This window comes from Plutella xylostella, chromosome 4 (assembly GCF_932276165.1).
Source record: "Plutella xylostella chromosome 4, ilPluXylo3.1, whole genome shotgun sequence".
NCBI lineage: Eukaryota > Metazoa > Arthropoda > Insecta > Lepidoptera > Plutellidae > Plutella > Plutella xylostella.
Genome location: NC_063984.1, coordinates 3415024 through 3435574, shown reverse-complemented (window position 1 = coordinate 3435574; position 20551 = coordinate 3415024). Strand labels below are relative to the sequence as shown.

Below are 20551 nucleotides of genomic sequence, written 5' to 3'. Positions count from 1 at the left end.
TTTGAGCATAGAGAAAAGAGATGTTGCCACACCACCACATTGTACGACTGCGGAACCCTCAGAATAATGACCACGAGATTATGACGTATATTTCGTGACGTGTATACGACGTGACCTGAGGTGCGTGCCTTCTACCCATTGGTACTAAGTAAATAAACATGCAAAATTTTACCTCACTGTGTAGAATGTGTTTGTGATTTAAGCAAAAGTTTAGTGTTATGTAATTCAGAATAATAACGACATTGCACAGGTCAATTTTTTTTACGGCAACACTAGATATAAATCTTTTGTTCTGTGAACAGTAAATGTCAACGTCAAGCATTGTACTGTGCTGCTGTCATCTCTTCTGTCATTCTGTCAATCAAATGTCAATTTCATTTTCATCTTTTGTGTTGTGTTTTTGTTAAAATAATGCAGTTTTACCATTTTACGGACAAAATTATCTTTTTTATTTAACTTTTATTTAGAGGCTCCAACAATACTACTGACTTCTATCTGAAAAGGTTACATAAACATTGGGGAATTCCGTAAAAAATAAATTAAGTATAAATAATAGTATAAAAATTATATACTTTCACCGGTGTCCAAGAGTTCTTTGTTCATTCGATAAATTACAATAGATGAATCCTAGTGAAGTCTTATCCCCATTCTTTGTACACCGAGACTAAATATCAGAAGGGATCATTGGCTATAAACTTAGACAATGGACAAATCTAGGTATGTTACCCAGGCAGGATTATTCTGACCAGTAAAGTACTGCCAAAACAGCCAATTATTACAAAAACATACTTAAATAATTATTCTTATTATTATTATTCTGCTTGGCTACTAGTTTAGTAGGTTGGCTTAGGATCATCTTTATCAAATACCTATTAAACTTTTCAGGTTTTCTATGCTGCTTTTGGAGCCTGGAGAAATATATTTTGAAGATTACTCTTGCACTATGAATGATGCAGTTTTAAAAAGTGTAAATGCTATCCAGGGACGGTTGAAATTGTGCTCAAAATCCCTAGTATTTGAACCCAGAGACTGGGCCTTCCCACTTTATAAATTACAATTTAAAGATGCAAGTGACATTTCCATAGCACACCCTAAAACCAATGAAGCTCCGAAAAATGCAATTAAAATGAAGGTGCAACAATATTCTGAGATGCTGGAAGACAACATACTGGCACCATACAAGTTTGTGTATGAAGAGAGGGAGTTTTACTTCTTTTTTGATTTTGCTTTGGCTGAAGAGTGTTTGAGTCAGATGTTACAGTTGCAACGAGCTTCAACCCTTCATGCTCCAGAGCATAACAGTATGGTGGCTACGATCTTACACTCTCGATACACAAGGATGGTGTTTGACCCAGTTATGATGGATGACTTTACGGAGAAGATTGTCTGTGAGCTGCAAGCGGAGAAGATATCACCGCTAGTGAGGCACCAGGGGAAGCTCGCACTCACACCCACCACACTTTACTTCCAACCATTCAACAACATTGAAAGTGTGAGTCACTCATTCATGACTCATTTTAGTTTTGTATTTTACTGATCTTGTAATATGCTACAAGATCTGTATCTTGTTTATCTGTATATCATAGAATTCTTTTTTATTAAAAAAAAATGTAATAATCAAAAAAATATTGTGTTTTCAGAGTCCAATATTAAAATTAAAACTTTCCAAATTAAAAAGAATTTATAAGAGGAGATTTCTGCTTAGACATGTGGTAAGATAATACTATGGTGTAAAATTTTGTGATATTTATATTTTGAATGCATATTTTAGAATTTTTCCAAAAAAATTAATGGTTCTCAATGTTAAGCTTTTCCCTTTATAATTTCAGGGTCTCGAGTTATACAGTGATGAAGAGAGCATGGTGCCCCATATATACTTGTCATTCCAATCAGAACATGAACGGGACACCCTCTATAATGTTATAGAAAAATCTCCAGAAGCCAGTCTAGAAAGGGTGCATCCAGAAGAAATGACTCTTCAGTGGCAGAATGGAATTGTATCAAATTATGACTATCTTATTTATTTAAATTGGTAAGTTTCACAGGACTTTTAAAATGGAAAAGTAGAGTTCCTGGGAAATTAAATTTATTTGTATTGCATGAAGAACATGCGGGAGGACCTGATTGTATTTTGTAGGAAGTGGAATGAGGAGGCCATGGTTAGAAATAGGTGGCAGAACCAGAGAGAGACCTATGACCAGCAATGAGACAAATTGGGTTAGTAAAAAAAAAAATTACAAAAAATACTTTATAATTTCCTTGTACTTTCAGTTATTTTGCAATCATTAACTGTGTATTGTTTCAGTCTAGCAGATAGAAGTAAGAATGATCTGACACAATATCCCGTGTTCCCCTGGGTGGTGGCTGACTACAGCTCTAAGATATTGAACCTGGACAAGGCGGAGAGTTTCAGAGACCTGTCCAAGCCCATGGGGGCTCTGAACCCGGACCGGCTGGAGAAACTGCTCGAGAGATATGATGAGATGTCTAGTCCTAAATTCCTTTATGGATCTCATTATTCTGCCCCTGGTCTTGTGCTGTTTTATTTAGTAAGTTTCTATCAATATCTATTACTTAATGAAATTCATGTAAAAGCTCGTTTGGTTTTATTTTATTTACTGGTATTTTGTATGACATGATTTTACTAATGAGTATATGTTTTTTTCTAATGAGTATTTGTTTTTACAGGTAAGGAAATATCCGCAATACATGTTATGCTTGCAAAATGGCAGATTTGATCATCCAGACAGAATGTTCAATTCAATTTCAGATGTTTATAACAATTGTTTGCGAAATATGTCTGATTTCAAGGTAAGATATTATACACTGACCGAACATTCTCTATTAAGAATAATAATAAAAATACGACCAATATAAATTGAGGCCACTCTTGTTTCTGTAATTAACATGTATCACTCTTCATATCAATAATATATTGCCTCTTTCTGCTAACAGTAGAGCATCAGTGGAGACTCAAGATTAGTTAGTATTCTCTCTAAAACCTAAAACATCTATTCTAGGAACTGCTGCCAGAGTTCTACGACACCGACGGAGGAGGCGACTTTTTAATGAACAAATACGAGATCCACTTCGGCGAGCGCCACGACGGGTCGAAGGTCGACAACGTGGCGCTCCCGCCGTGGGCCAGCGGCGCCCAGGACTTCGTGAGCAAGCTGAGAGAGGCACTGGAGTCTGAGTACGTGTCCAGACATCTGCATTTATGGATTGATCTCATTTTCGGCTATAAGCAGAGGGGGCCGGAGGCAGTTAAGGCTAATAATGGTGCGTAGAGAGATTTCTAGGTATATAATTATGTGAGTAACCTCTTTGTGTGGTACATTTAATTTGATACATGATTTATTAGGAATGAGACCCTATATAATAATATTGTATAATAATTTTACGTCTGGCTACTATTGCCCAGAGCAATTAATAATTTTATTGTCTTGTATCGACGACATCTTGGTGACGAAACTTGCATACCAGTGCGACTAAACTTCAGGAGCATTAGTAATTTTCGAGACTTACTTAAAAATATTTTGTGTCATTTCATGGTTATTATAGATAAATTAATATTCTAATTTCCTACATATTAAACTATCCGTCACTCTTCCAGTGTTCTACCACCTGTGCTACGAGGGCGCGGTGGACCTCGAGAGCGTGGGCGACATGAACGACCGCCACGCACTAGAAGTCCAAATCATGGAGTTCGGACAAGTCCCCAAGCAACTCTTCACTCGGCCGCACGTCCGCAAAATCACCCACCAAATACCGAGACCTGTGGCTAACAATGACGAAGTTATTAACTCGTATAAATTGGAATGCGTTGACACGATAAGTTTGCATAGAGAGGAGGTGACGGCGGCGTTGGTTCATGACAATAAGGTGGTGTCGGTCGGGAAGGATGGTACGCTTAAAGTGTACGATATTGATCTCAAGAAGCAGATAAGGAGCGTTATTTTGTGTGCGACGCCGCTCAGTTCGTGCGTGATGGTGGATGATCATACGGTGGCGGCTGGGTCGTGGGATAACGATATGTAAGACTCCTTTGTTTTTATTATAGATTTTGGCAGTCTTGCGCCCTATGCTCGGTATGCTGAAGTAATTTGGACGATCGAATGGCGTAGTGGTTAGTGGCCCTGACTGCTATGCCGAAGGTCCTGGGTTCGATTCCCGGCTGGGGCAGATATTTGTTTAAAAACAGATATTTGTACTCGGGTCTTGGGTGTTGATATTTATATTTAACACACACGCACTCACGCCTTGTACTAATGTACTCCCTTGCGGGGTAGGCAGAGGTACATTGATGCACCCACTTTTCGCCAGAGTGTTATGTTAGTCCCAATGTAATAGGGGGCGGGCCTATTGCCATTTTACGGGCACATCCATTTATATTTAGTATCTATCTATCTATGTATTTGTGTAGATATATCAGCTGTCCGACACCCATAACACAGGTTCTACCTAGCTTGGGGTCGGATGGCCGTGTGTGAGATGTCCCCACATATTTATTTATTTATAATTTTGATTGTTACAGATACATGTACGATGTGGAATACGGGAAAGTCGTCGAAAGTTTTAGGGCCCACGATGATTCAGTCAGCTGCTTGCTGTGGCTTGAAAACGGTACGTACATTAGCTAGATTTACTACAAATATCCCTTTTTATAACGTTACACAGGGTGGAATTATATAAGAGAAAGATCCGTAGACATGTTAATTTTCCAAACAGCCAAATAAGTACGTCTCCAAAAGAATGTAATGTCATTAAAGTATCATAGGCCCTAGGTGAAGCCACTCTAGCTTGACGACACGATTCTTGGGATACTGCTGCTCCAACCATGTACGGCTGTATCACTAGGTACCTATCTCGTTTCAAAGCGTACCGGTACCTACCGATGGCATGACAGCTCTCCGAAACTTCCTATATCATCAACGAATAACAGCTCCTATATCCTTGCCCTAACCCCATCCACTGCACCACAGAGCGCCTCCTAATATCTGGCGGCTGGGACTGCGTGGTGCGCGTGTGGGGGCGCGGGGGCGGCGCGGGGGGCGGGGGGCGCGGGGGTGAGGGGCGCGGGCGCAGCCGCCTGCGCGCCGAGCGGGACCACGACGGGAAGATCACCGCTGTTACGTACAGGTTAGTTCTACATAATTATATACTTTATGTATACAGAGTATGTTCAGGAACGATGACCACAAATGATGACACACTATGATCCCGCCGAGAAGTTTCAAAAATTTTGAACAGAAAAAAAAATATATATTCTGGGCAATGGTCGGCATTCGTGACCTTTCTATGGCCCCACTACACGTCCGCGGATGCGTCCGGAGACGTACGCGGATGCATCTGCAGACGAATCTCTGTTGATCGGTCAGTCTGAGTCGAATATCGGCAGAGCGTAGGCTACTCGTAAACATGGACATCGAAAAGGCTGCGGAAATTGTATCCAGTTCACGCGTAATTTCATGAGAATTATAAAGAAATATATATTTTAATTGTATAAGTACTTACAACATTTTTATTTTCATGATATTTGTTCTTTGGATTCCACAAGCAATTTTTTGCTTGATATAATTCAATAAATTAAAAAAAAATCGATTGTCATAATACTCGCCATTTTACTTATTAGCACGCGTGCTTTAGCTTCTGCGGTTTCTCAATGACTGTTGCGCTAGCGGACGTGTGGTCGCGATGCAAGACGCTCGCGCTTGAACCCTTTGATCTGTGCCACAAAAACCCCGACAACAAACGGATCGGTGGCAGATGCGTCTGCGGACGTGAAATACCTCGACAGATGCCCAAATCATCCCCTCTACAAGTCCGCGGAGGTCATCTCCGGATGCATCTCCGGACACATCCGCGGACGTGTAGTGGGGCCATAAGTTAGAACGTCATCGCCACTCATCGCCTCAATGCGAGCGTTCCCTATTCTTTGTTTGAACTTCCCCTCTGCACAGCCGCACACCTCATAACTATACGTACACATTACTACACATACGTAACTCATCACCTAACCACAAAATGGCTGGAAGAAAAATGCGATCGATACCTAAGTTTATGCTAAAGATATCTGATAGCAGGCATGAGACATCACCTAATCTTCATAATTAGTAAATAGCTGGCGTAACTTTTGAGCTATGACGGACTATCTATCGTAGCGTAGGTGTATGGTGATACTACATACTGAATAACAACTTTCTTGGCAAGATTGTTGTGACGTCACTGTGCTAGTAGTGTTAATAGTATGTAACGTTACGCGTTTGTTTTGTTTTATTTTTGAATTGTGAAGATCTAATCTCTCCCGTTTCCTGCAACCTAAATGTTACGAGTGTGAGTCAACTGCTCCGAAACATCTTTTATCACTATTGATTACGTATGTTTTGTTACTGTGTAGATTATATTTTCCGAATGACTGGGTACTGAATTTCATCGCCGGTAACCTACCCGTTATATTAAGTACAACAAGCGAAGCTCGCTAGCAACAGCATTAGTATAAAAAAACATATAGTAACTATAAAAGGTGAGTCTTTATTAAGTGCACAACCGAAAGTAGGTCACCGAGCTCTTCACCAATTTTTTTATCAATTTTAGCAATATTATTTAACTTGTTATGAAAATTTTCGAAACAGCTGATTCAAACGCTTTCCTACCTACCTAAAGTTTGTACGTATGTACTAATTGTACTAACTAATACATATTACATACCTTATCATTATCAGATTACGGGAGATAGGAAAATGCGCGAACCTGCGTAATTGGTTTACTCTGCAATCGTCCATCAAGTGCTGTCTAGTCGATATAGAATCCTGATCGAACTATTGTAAATAATTTATCTAGGTAGGTAGGTATAGGCAACCTGGTCCCTGTTTAAGTACAATTTTATGAAAATCAGTTCAGCTTTTAAGCTGTTCTCAGTTTGATAGCCTTTTGGTAGCCCAATGTACTTGACATAATGGATTATGACTAACTATATGTAATTTCCTTTCATGCATAGATATGGCAATAATATTTATACATGATGGTTATATGGTTACCCATAACAAAATCGTTGTGTGGGTACACAATTTCATAAATAAATAATCTACCTGAGCTTTTCATTGTAGATATCGATCCATGCACGTAATACGTGTCATATGTACGAAGTTCTTGAATTTTGTAAACCTAATGCCTGAAAAAGAATCCCTTACCAAATATTCATAAATTACTGTTTATTTCAGAAAAAAACGTCTGAAAAAGTATTGACCTCTTTCCGTGTTACTAAAATTACTTAGCCGTCCCACAGCCATACCCTACTTCCATTATACCTTTGCCCTACAAATCACATTAACTTCTACTTATTTATTACCAACACCCACACAGCACACCTACAAACTAACTACACGAAGCAATTGTCTAATTTGTCTATGGATTCTAGGCGGCGCGGCCACGACCTCCGCGAAGCCCGAATCGATATCATATCGGGCACAAGCGACGGGGAGGTGTACATTTGGAGTTTGCAGTCCAAGGAAGTTTTGAATAAGATCTGCGTCACATCGTCGCCTATCAGAGGAGCATGCTTCGTGGAGTCAGGAGATAGGGTCGTCACAGTCAGCGAGGAGGGAGAAATGAATGTCACCGATCTTAGTGTTTCGCATTCTGTAAGTATGCTTTACTTAATTTCTAGTTAAATTTTTAGATATTTTTGTTTTAGTCTATGAAAATACGTTATCCAAATTCATTTGTCAAGAATATTCCTGCTAGCCTAACCATATCAGAACACAAACGCACTGGCTGAATAAGGCTCTACATTAACGTTTCCAACGTAGGTACTTATACATAATACATAGAGTGAGTGTATGTGGTGCAGCGATGTATAAGCCGCTACGAAATACGAACGATGCAGACATGGTTTCGATTGGTGCTTTCAGTTTACAGTGTAAACCAGCCCTTATAGCTGTACTACTACGTGTACTCTACGTCGTAGGTACATTATATTTTAAATGAATATGAAGTCTGATTACTGAGAATATTGGAAGCCTGTTATTTACCAAACATACAATAAATTAATAATAAGGAAAAATATGGTTTACCCTGATCTAGAAACTCATAAAGCAAAAATAGTTGCACAACCGAGTTTAAGGATATTTAATCGACACATACACTAATTTTCTTTTCAGTCATCACAATATGGTTAATATAAATCAACTCCTCATCATCATCAGTCTATAGCAGCTCACTGCTGGACGTCGTAGGCCTCTTCCAAAGCACGCCACAGCATACGATCTGTAGCTTCCTGCATCAATCACCAATCCTCACCCCCTCCTAATCTCCACAGGTATACCACAAGCAGTTGCCTACGCCCATCAGCTCGCTCTGCTGGGACGGGCGCCGCGTGCTGTGGCTCGGCGGCGGCGGCGCGCTGCTGCAGTGGAACATGACCGAGGTGGCGCGCGTCAGTGACCAGACTGTACATGACGGTGGGTACTGCACTATTACTACTACTAGTAACCCTCACAGGTATACCATAAGCAGTTACATGACCGAGGTGGCGCGCGTCAGTGACCAGACTGTACATGACGGTGGGTACTGCAGTATTACTAGTAGTAACCCTCACAGGTATACCACAAGTAGTTAACCGAGGTGGCACACGCCAGTGACCAGACTGTACATGACGGTGGGTACTGCACTATTACTACTTCTACATAGTTGGGCTGTGCGTTACTAGAACTCAAACTGCCGCCGACTGAGTATCGGTTTAGTAAGCAGATTATTCACTGTTTGCTAGTTTTAGGCTCACTGTCTCTATCTACTAGTCCATTGATTCTATAGTAGCTCTGAATCAGTCAGAGGCGTAACATAATTTCCCTTTAAATTCCGAATGGACTAAATTATACCTGAAGCTATTGGTTTCCATATCCCCTCCACTTGAGACATAAACAGCTTTACTTATACTTACAACTGTAGTTTTTATTCGTGAATATTCCATTGTTAAACCAGTGTTTTTATTCCAGATTCCATAAATAGCATCTTCCTGGACCGAGCCTCCCGCACCCTGGTCACCGCCAGCAAAGACAAAACTGTGAAAGTGTTCAAGTTGATAAACGACTCCTGACGAAAGATAGAATCTGAAGGACAGTATTATTACCATTTCTTTAGTCTACTCTTTAATACTTTTGTGCTCGATAGATTTAAGTGTTATAAAAATGTGATATTTTATGTATAATTGATTCCAATATTTTATTATGACAATAATGATCAAATAAATCTTTTTATAAATATTTTTTTCTTCTAGACTTACTACCAAAACATAGAATATATCAAGATATGCATGAAATGATTGAAAAATCGAGTGGTCTAGCATGAAAAATATAACTACAACTACACCTATGATCATCTAATAACCAAGATATACCTACATAGAACAGGTAAGACAAAATTCATCGAGTCTTTTAATTTATTACCTCTTCGCCCTTACGTAACTATTCTGTACATCGGTAGGTGTTAGTTTACATAATATCATATCGATATCGTATCCCTAGATAACATTTTGCACCCCAGTTTGCAGGTGAAAAATGTTGCCGTTAAGTTTATCTATAAATATCAATGACTAAAATATTCATATAAACTTATCTAGCTTTGACCTGCAACTCTGGACCAAAACTTTTTATTGGGGTAACTGATACCTAGGTATTATTAGTTGACTGTTTATTTATTTTTAAAGCAAAAACGAAAAGTCGATTTTGTACTTACCTAATACTTAGATCCGTAACGGATTATTAGAATGCGGTTCTTTTAATTTGAGGGGCGATTTTTATCGAAACATTTCAGTAGTTCAAAAGACATGCGCTATTTATAATTTATCGTCATTGCCGGGTTTTACTTGGGCTGGGCTATCTGATAAGTGATACAGTAGGTCAGTTACGATCAAATAAATTTAATCCAATTAGACTAAAGCAGCTACATCAAACTGGTATGGCCCATATTGTCGTCCCGTACTATTCGTACGTAAGAATTACGTGAATGCTCAACGTAATATTTTCAAACGTCATTTTGACAGTATTACAACAGGTGCAAATACAACATTGCTACGACCTTGGCATAATGATGAGTGTATTTAGCGAGACTTGAATGAGATCTGAAAATTGCTTGCTCACTACATAATCGTTTGGAGTGGTTTCTATTATGGTTCGGACACCAAGACTCAAAGAGGACACACAGAAATAAATAATCATATATGTGAGTATATTTAAGTAATTAAAATTTCCCAATTGCTAAAATTAAAACTTAATAACATTATAATAAGACGATGAAAAGACAACAACTAACTGATCTACACAGAAACGGACTCTACCATAGTTTTCTTGATAAGTTCCCCGAAATTCTCGGTTGTTTCAGCCGCGGGGTCGGGCGGGGCGGGGGCGGCGGCGGCGGGGGGCGGGGCCGGCGCCTCCACCTCGCCGCCGCTATGGCTAAACCAGTTCTCATCGTTCCCGACACTCTGGACCTTGTTATTCGTGTGATACGGTAAGGACATGAGTGTCGTATACTGTTGCTGCTCCGCCTTGTTATCGGCCGCGTCGGCGCTGGTCTTGTACATGTCGTAGTGGCTGGAGGACATCTGGTGATACTGCAGCTGGTCACGCGCGCCCCCTGGCGCCTTGTGCAGGTACTCGGCCGAGTACATGTGCCCGTAGTGGCTGAACATGGTCATGTGCGAGTTGTGCGCGAACTCTTCGAAGCTCGACGCCGAAAAGCTCTGGAAACCCTTGAAGTGGTGGTTCTCAGAGTGCTGAGCGTACGTGTAGTTGAGATCACAAGGAAACCTTTGTACATTGTGTTGCATGTTTTCGAAACCCATGGTGTTGGGCATGGAATAGGGAGGACCTTTCCCTTGCAGGATGCTGGAGGTGTAAGGGTCAGCGTGGTTGGTGTGGCTACTCGTCTCTCCCATGTGCATGTTGCAGTTAGTGTTGACGCTGCTGTGACTTGAAGGATTTTCTCTGTATACGTAACTGAGATCCGGTTGTAGGTTATTGGGTTGAGTAGCAGGGATTGCGTTGTTGATATCGCAATGCATATTGCTGTAGCTTCCCGCGTTCACACATGTCTCGACTTCGACTCTGGGTGCGAGGGCGGCGTCCCGCAGGTGCTCCTCGGGGCGCGGCCGCTCCGGCTCGTAGCCCGCCGCCGCCGCCGCCGCCGCCGGCATGCACGCCGCCCGTGCCGCGTGCGCTTGAGCCCATTGCCTTTTAGCTGCCTCTTCCTCATTCTTCTTCTCGAGGCCTATTCTCATTAGCGTATGAATGAAGTGAGTTCTTACTCTTACAGGGTTGAACTCGATTCGCCCAGTAGTATTGCTGCATCCATCCCGGGTACATCCGCAGGGAAAGTTTAATCTGTCGACTTGGCATTTTATACCGGCCAAACTGCAAGAGCATGTCTCCGGGTTACACACTCCTTTACAAGCGCAGCCGCAAAATTCTCGTGAAGTTCTTATATCTCTACATTCATCTTTCTCGTACCCTTCTATTTTTCTTACACCAGCGGCGCGCAATAACCCCCTTCTTTGTCGCGTAGGGACTGGTTGTAAGAAGTAATAGCTGTCTAGATCCAGTTCAGATTCTGAAATGTCACTGGCCTCTTCCTCAGTGTCGCTGTCTTCGCTCGACGAAAACGTAGCGCCTTGCAATGAATGCCTTTCATTTTTGAGTTGCTGCAAAATTTGTCTGTGCAATCTTCTTTGCTCTAATGCGTGCTCGGCTAGAGTAAAGTTGGCCGAATGTGAGTGGGTGTACTCCATCCCCAACGTTGAACCTCCTTGTGACGGCACACATGTGAACCCTTGTGATCGTGTGAAATAATAAACAGTAACGTTGTCAAACCGAATTCCTTCCTTTTTCTTTTTTGCTGCAGGTTCTTCGGAGGTTTCTTCCTCACATTTTCTCTTAAGACTACTTTTAAGGGGTTTGCTTATTTGTGCAGATGGGTTTTCGGTTTCGTTATTTTCTAAGACTTTAGGTTCATCAATGGTACTTGTGCCGGTTTTATCTATATTGTCATTTGATGATTCGGGGTTGTTTAGGCCGCTGCTGCACGGTAGTTCTAGGCCAAAAGTTGATAGTTTGGGATCTTCAGTGGTCTCAGAGCCGAGACCCGAGTCGCTGCCATCGGAGCGATCCTGACCCTCCTCTCTCTCCTGTCGCACCTCCTCTCTTTCCTGTCTCTCCTCCTCCCTATCCTGCCTCTCCTCCTCCGTATATGGTCTTTCCTCCTCTGTATCCGGTCTCTCATCCTCCCGATCTTGCGCCTCTTCCTCTCGGTCGGTTAACGCCGCGTCCGGTGGGAGGCTGCCCAATGCTGAATCCTCACTGTCTGCTGAAGCAGAGTCCGTTTTGATATCTTCTACGTCACTTAAAGTATCGTTATCATCTATTTTTACAGCGTAATCTATTTTACTATCACTACTCTCATAGAACTGAGAGTTGCTATTAACATTTACATCGATTTGATCATGAACGTTAATGTCTTCACTGTTAATGTCACTGTCACTAGTTTTGTCCTCCTTCACTGACGGCGATTCTTTTTCAGTGATTTCTTCTACTGCGTCTTTTTGAGTGTCTCTTGTTTCATCCGCATTGTTGCTATTAGATTCATAATCTCTGGGCTGTTCAGCCACGGCCTCTGCGGAAGGCTCCATTGTAACCTGGAATAGTTAAAAACACAGTTTAGAATACAATAAAGTTAACAAAGAAAAATCTTTACATCTTCTGGAACTGCACTGCGTTTCCATGCAATCGCTACCTCTAATCCAATGCGATAGAGGAGTTGTTTGCTTGGCAGTTTTCCGATACGACAACGATAGATAGCTAAAGTATAGGTTGGTTTTCTGGTCGTTGATAATGGAATAGGATTCCATTTATACCAAATACTTGCTATTAGCCTGGCATTAGAATAGAAAACATCTGCGCTTGTCTAAGTAAGTTGGGGTCGATCCACAATAAATCCGTCAAAAAGATAATCCAAAACCGGTACCTGTTTGAAAAGACGGGCGTCTGAGTTCACCGGCGTCTGTCCACCCGCCACCGGATCCGCCAGTCCATGATCACCAGCCTGCCGCTAGACCAGCTCATCTCATGTCACCACCGAGCGTTTCATACTCAAGCTAAGCAACCAACTTATCATAATTTTCTTTAAACAATTCGGTCACACAACTTCACTTTATCCAATCCAATGTCACTTTAATATCACTGTAATAAGCGTTCCTTTTGTCTGCAGTCTCCGCTGGCGGTTGAGTTTTAACCCTATTTATTTATTTTCCGTCTTCTTTTGACAAGGTTCGTTCTTCACAATATTTCAGTGTTCTTATTGCTTGATTTCAGTACGCAGCTGTTATTGTTGCACTACACGAGCGTCCGTTGCGGAATAAACAACAGCCACATTAGATTTTCAAACAAAAAAAAATGTGTACACTCGCACTGAGAGAAGCACTTTTACTACAGCGAGCTCGACTGTCCCACCTCGCATAATCACTCCGAGCGACTCGCACGACGCAGGCACGAATTTAACCGACCAAATGTGATAGCAGTACGAGAGTCGGTTTTACACGTTCTGTGGTGTCTTCTTAACTTGGTCGAGTGTGAATCGGTCTCCGCGAGGTGACGTCGCCCCGCGCGCCCGCCCCGCGCCCCGCTCGGCCTTGCCCCCACCCCCCACCGCTCACCCACCGCCGGTCGCTCCGCGCAAGCGCGTTCCATTTCTTGCGAATTCAGTTATACCAATAACTGCTAATAATATTACCCCTCCTGATGAATATAATTGCTAGGTGCAGTGCTGTAGATTGCACATGTTGGATTTGAATATAGATGAAGCAATGAATGTTTAGAATGTTTGCCTTGAACTAAGAACTGGGCCCAAGTTGGGCCGGCTCAGCTCAGCTGGCAGTAATAATAATAGTGTAACCGTCCGAAAGGACAAAAAAGGATGGTTACCATCACCACACTATTCGCTTACATAGAAAGGACCATAGTTACCTCAGCTCAGCTGATAATTATTGTATTATGCAAACGTTATGTGGCAATATAGATTTTTGTAATCATGACATAATCAATACAACATCGCATAGCGACAGTAATATTTATCTGCTATTGACCAAGTTATTTGTACTATTCCAGCAGGTGACTGCAGGATCTGAAAAGTTCGGGTCGAAGCGAGTATTTGCTTCGACGCTGGTATCCCCGAGCTTTTGCTCTTGGGCCAACTCAACATTTTGTACGTCATGACGGCCCTATACATGTATACCGGCGCTGTACATGTCTCGAGCTTATGTACTAACTTGTATTATATCTACCCACCCTCCTTTTTGTGCTAGAGCTTTATTTGTGCTTATTTTCCTTTTTTCAATCAACGTATGCTGTTGTTATGCACGGGCCGTCGGTACGATGATCGTGGGTTTTATTTATAGCATAAGCAGCTACGAGTTATTATTGAAGTTTCCTGTCCGCCTGTGGCTGGTGATTTGCTGATGGCACGGAGTCTGGTCTGCTTGTAGCTCGAGCAGCTCCAAGTCCAGGTTCAAGTGAAGTTCGTTTCCCGCACAAATTGCCCCTCGACTGAACCTCCACATAGCTATTCCGGGGCGAGGCAGTGCTATACACACCTACCGCCTGCTATACGATAATCAATAGATATTTTCAGGAGGCTTTCGCAGAGAGCGAAAGCGACGGAGACATAAGGCTGTCTTGCTCCCTCCCGTAATATACGTAGAATGTTGCAAAGAAGGAGATAAAGCTTTTGGATTTCGTTTTTAATATTGCCTATTAACAAGTTTAGAAAGTATTTGTATGTGTTTCCGATATAATCTTGGTATAAATAGGAAAGAATGCACCATGGCCGCAGAGCATGAATAAAAAAAAAAGATAAATCATATGACGCAGCGAAACCTGTTACAACTGTTTTACATTCTGTACGTTGACCCAAGTTCGGTGCTCTATCAAACGCGCGAGACCTCATTTTGTGCAGTAATTATTTGATACGATGATTCGCTGGCAGACTTCCATAAGTAGCTAAAGAAAAAATGCGGGAACTCTAGATAGACCCCTTTTCATATTTACTCAGGTAAATTTTTGGTAATTTTTACCTGGGTTGACCCAAATACAGATTAGGGTAGGACAGATTCTACAGTTTTGAGCTGGTCTGAATTTTACATTTGTATGAAGTAGAGGCTTATAGCTCTTCATTTGTGCTCTTACCCTGCCACAGTCCTTGAACTATTCCAAAATTCGGATTAGATGTTACCTAGCTATCTGTTGGTATAGGCGGTATGAAATGGATAAAATATTTTAATCTGCAATAAATCCACGAGACACGACCATTAGTAGTAGTAGTGAGTAGTTGCTCGTACACACAGCTTTATTATGTACTTACGTAAGTATATGGATCCATAGACATGACATAGAGTGAGGTAGCGCCACTCGCGACTCATGTAATCGTTCACATGGAAACCATCGCGAAAAACAAACTTCCAAGCAAGCAGTATCGCCGTCATTATAGGACGGACGTGTAGAGTTGGTATGAATAAATTAGTACATAGTGTAAATGTACGAGCCATATGTATACGACGCTGGGGGAGGGTGGTAGGGAGGCAAGAGGGTTACTCTATGCTGTCGAAAAACTAACGAACGAGAGCTGTCGTGCAACCGGCATGTTTAATACAACGAGATAGAGTCGTGGATGGCGCAAGCAGCGCCCCGAAACTTCGTTGTTCGTCATATAGAGTGAACCTCCAGACGGGGGTAGATTAAATTTCGTACCCACCGCTCGCTGCCTCATGGCTCGCCTGTATTCATCACTATAGGGCTGCTTTTCTCCACCATTTCTATTCTAGGACACAATCTTACGTTGATATCGGTACTGTAGAAAGTTAGAAGTTTTAAGAGGCTTCGGTGATGAAGAAAACAGTTATTCCAGGAGCTTAAAGCTTAGCAACACCACTGCTTTATTAATAGACGTTTACGTCAAAAGAAAGGGGCCAATGAAACACCTAAAACTTTTTAAACTTTGCTTACCTACCTTCCTTACTGGTGGAGGAAACAATAATTATGATATAAGAGTAGCCAAGCCAGACTCATTTAAAATAAAAATACAAACGAATTTAGTGGTCTACCCAGCACTCAATCTCCCCATACAATACAAACGTGGATTACGGGCTGATGATGATGGTAATACCTTCGATATTGACAGACAAAAATCACTCAAACTTATAACACCTGTTTATTCCCGGTCGTTTTTTAAATACAGAGGTAACCATGACGGTGAAGCATCAGGTTGTCTCAACCCTGGCACTTGGCCCGGGGGGATAGACTCGTACATCAGGCGCTGGTCTGATTTTTTACACGTCTGTAGCCAATGGATTATCTTGGGTAAATAATAGTTAGCAGGAAAAGTTTGATAGTGGCACTGCCTTCCACCACCTTACTTTTTACATACTATTTATAGTTGTGTAGGTACGATAGCAAGGTAACTACTATACGTACGTATTTATATTGTACCTACCTGAGTATGGTACCACGAAAGGTCACCGAAGGCTAACTTTAGATTTACTTACACTATTTTCCACTCAATGTAATATCATTTGTCGTTTCAAATACGATCTATACATTCCAATATTCATTCCTTGGTAGACATTACATGTTTAATGTGAATAAGTATCTAAAGTCTATTTTTTAATCTCAGATAGGTACTAAGTTGGCAGATTCTGAACGGTTCATCATCAGTCGATTGTCCCGCCAATAGAACGATACGTTACTTAATCGCGGGACAATCGACTGATGATGAACCGTTCAGAATCTGTCCATTTAGTATCTGAGATAAAAAAAAAACAGACTTTAGGTATACTTATTCTTCTTCGAGATTCAGGCTGCTGCCGCATCTATCCTTCTATGACCTATGTCAATGGCCAGCAGTTTATGAGTACCGAGATGCAATATTTTCGATAAGTAGTTATAACGTCGTTTTTTTGATGTGGTCACAATAATGAATAGTTGGGTAGTTAAGTACATTATTTAATATAATCTGCTGCTATCTTTAGGTAGGCGTGATAACATTCAACCTAGCCTTAACTTGATAACATACAGATAAGTTGCGCTGGCATTATTCAAGCTGAAAACTGAAAATGAAAATATTTTCCATAACCATTTATTATGTATATGGCTATCAAAATGATCTGTGTGTGGGTACATTTTGTACATTCTAAGTAGGTAGTTTCTGCTGACGGTTGTCTAGAAACTTTTTGTTTAATATACCTACGTAGGTACTTACCTAAATATCTAGATAGACGCAAAGCTGCACACCCCTTTGCGTTTTTTTTTAATTATAAATCCGAACTGCAACTTACATTCAATTAAGAATTACGGTGATAATGCAATATTCCTGGATTTGACTATTTAGGAATTTAATTGCTGTTGGTAGGGTCTGAGTAGATCTAGATTAACTTACATAATGCCTAAGTTGCCTAACGTATCGATTACAAGTAAAACTGCAATCATAAATACTCAGACAATTTCAAAACAGACTTTCGCGGAGTTCATGTGTATGGGCTATAAGCACTCTCTAAAAAGGGACATGATTGTGGTTTAGGTAGAATCAATATTAAGTATACAGGATGTCCCTTTAGTCAAAATCTTGCCTATAGGAGGTGATATAACTCGTCATTCTAAACACTTTCTTCTAGGAAAAAAATCAAAAATAAGAACTAGGACAGGGCGTTATCACTGAAATAAAAATGAGTATTAGGGGGAAAAGGCACTCGAACCAGCCACGTAAACTAGGTCTATATCTACCTATTATACTCACATTAAAATGATATGCCCACTATAAGCATTCTCGTGAACCGTGGTGTAGGTATGTCTAGTATAGACGTTGCAATCATTATAAGTGCTGTGACCTAACGGTAGTAGGTAGGTATATGTTGGATGGTACAGTCAACCCAGTTAACAGATACAAAAGTGTTTTTTTACAACAACAAAAATACTTATTATTAATGAAAATAGATAGGTACCTGCATACTAATTGTCTATCTAAGTAAGTTAGACTTTTTAGTGTGCTCTATTTCTTTTGCGTTCTAAACACCCGCTAGACGTGGTTAAATTTTATTGATAATATTATTATTCTTCTGGTATACGTACATTTATACATATACATAATAAAAATACATAAAATAAAAAAAAATATGCTAATCCTCAAAGGGAAAAAATACAAAGAACAAACAGAGTTATCATTCATAAAATTTAACTCTACGTCTAGCGGGTGTTTGACAATTCAATTTGACATATTTATAAGTAATTTGTCAGCCTCTTGTCAGTGTTTATAATGTGTCTCAAGTTCAGATGGTAGGCACAATGGGTGGCCAAATAAATGCAAAATTATTAGCTTCTTTCCTACTGTACTTTTGACAAACATGAGAATACGTGTAATAGCACCATCTATACTTAACTCTTACGAACTACACAGTAACGATAGTCGAGTAAAGTTCTGAAAATGTAAGATACCATGAACTGAAGGACCATGGGTTTAAGAAGTTGATTAATATTACTTTTCTTTTTTTGTAAATATAACATTGCCTTTCGTCGTAGTTCCGTTTGCATGATTCTTTGTGGATGTGGTTTAGTTATAATAGTGTTCGTTGTTAACCGACTGTTAGTTAGTTTCAATGTATTACAATAGGTGCCGCTACTATATCAAAAGAACCTTCTTCAAATCTCTATACTGTATTTGTAGCCCATGATTACAGTAGGTATATCATGTTGTAAACTTTATTATTATGAGACATGGTAGAACGAAGATATAGGTGCTGCTGAAAGATCAAGTCTTTGTACTGTACTAGACGTTTCCCACGAACTAAGTATTGTTTTTAAACGTGGTTTAGTTTTTTTAAAATATTTTCCCTTATTTAGGACACCTTTATCACTGAATAAAAATAGGTTTGGTTAGTGGCTGCAAAGCGGGTCAGATTTGGCCATTCTCTTTTATAATTTCAAAACATAATAAGTAATTATTCTTGTAATGAAATACTAATTTTACACCAATTTTTCCAAAGCTGGACGTGCAAAATATTTAATCTGATGGAACTGGAACCCATTGTGGTCGAGTCCAAATCGCCTTGGGACAGGCCGGGTAATGCTTTTTTTTAGTTTTCGAATTATAATTGAGTCGACAACAACAAAAACACGTGATCTGAAAGAGATTATTTATTACGGTTTCACAATAATCCTGTCAATTCTAGTTAAAATTAAAAGTTATTGCTAACAACAATCACATTTTTACTTTGGCTTATCATCTCGAGTCGAAATAATTACTTCCTTACGTATATTTAAAACCTACCTTTAAAACACATTTAAGTTTTTTGTCTAAAGGTAACTTCTTATCATTTTAGATTCTGCAATATCTACATAATTATCTAAAAGTTTGTAAATAAATATAATATACTCAAAACAGAGCTTTCCTAATTACTTTGGCACGTTCATTCACAGTTCGTCCTTTCATTTGTAACTCCATTGCACATTAGAATCCCATAATTTATAGAAGCTACGGTTAAAAAAACAATAAAATACTTATACAGTTTCATATAAAATATGTAGTCTAGTTTACTACAGCTTTGAAATTATTTAGAAAAAAACTTATACAGGGCGTAAAAGCTCCTGAAAACTTCAGCCACAGATTCTTTGTATCAACGTTAATAACTTTTCAAAGATACATTCTACTTCTTGTGAGTGTAATAAGTTACAATAAGTATAAGCATAGAATAACAAGTACAGTACTAGTACTCGTTATTCTATGGTATACTTAAGTGAATGCTCTGCTGAAATTGTAGCTTATTTCAACTAAACTCAAAAATATTTCAAGCACTTCTTATGTTAATGACTAGTTATGTATATTCTCATGTGCAATGATTTACTTTCTCGGACGAATTTAAAACTAATACTTATTCTAACTTACAAACTAAACTTACATAATTATTATCTGCTACTTATATATAATTTTAGTACTTTATAATCTTGTTGTATTAAACGTGCCGATTGCACGACAGCTCCCGTTAGTTCGTTTTTCGTTCATATAGAGTAGTTACTGGACTGGAGTAACTTTTTTGTGAATAAGTGGGTAAGCCGCCAGACATTGTACTAAAAAGCGATGTCGTCAAATTGTAGTAGGTACTTCTTACATTTTATAGAGCTAGCTACCTATAGGGCTAGCTGAAAATAGGCTGCTGGAAACTGAAACCCTTATATAAATTAATGAAACCACAATTTATTTACTTTTAACGTATATAAGTATGTATTGTACATTGTACATTGTACACGTACGTATGTGAAACGCATCTAGGTAAATATTTTGTCAGATGGATGATATTCATAACCTAGATATTAATCAATAAAAAGTTATACTTATACAATAATTTAGCTTTACTTAGTAGACTGGACAGAAAACGTTATCCTAAATAAATAATGGAATGTACACTACTACAGTTAAGTACACCTTGAATATAATATATTAGTAATAGTTGAAGAAATCA

At 39.8% G+C, this 20551-nt stretch overlaps 2 protein-coding genes across 2 annotated transcripts; one reads left to right on the top strand and one right to left on the bottom strand.

Moving 5' to 3' along the window:
• The first annotated feature begins 369 nt into the window (after nucleotides 1-369).
• Nucleotides 370-9263, top strand: LOC105383728 (protein FAN). The gene is made up of 13 exons (XM_038121077.2): nucleotides 370-717; nucleotides 886-1492; nucleotides 1641-1712; nucleotides 1830-2032; nucleotides 2306-2549; nucleotides 2689-2811; nucleotides 3021-3282; nucleotides 3617-4037; nucleotides 4538-4626; nucleotides 4986-5142; nucleotides 7421-7643; nucleotides 8321-8462; nucleotides 8997-9263. Exons 1-13 carry the CDS (start codon nucleotides 704-706, stop codon nucleotides 9095-9097), a joined length of 2658 nt encoding a protein of 885 aa, XP_037977005.2. The 5' UTR covers nucleotides 370-703; the 3' UTR covers nucleotides 9098-9263.
• A 943-nt stretch (nucleotides 9264-10206) lies between these two features.
• On the bottom strand, nucleotides 10207-13609 carry LOC105383729. Its single transcript, XM_011553823.3, has 2 exons — nucleotides 13018-13609; nucleotides 10207-12688 (listed from the first exon to the last, which is right to left on the bottom strand). The coding sequence occupies exon 2, from the start codon at nucleotides 12680-12682 to the stop codon at nucleotides 10316-10318; it is 2367 nt and encodes a 788-aa protein (XP_011552125.3). The 5' UTR covers nucleotides 12683-12688; nucleotides 13018-13609; the 3' UTR covers nucleotides 10207-10315.
• Between the last annotated feature and the right edge of the window lie 6942 nt (nucleotides 13610-20551).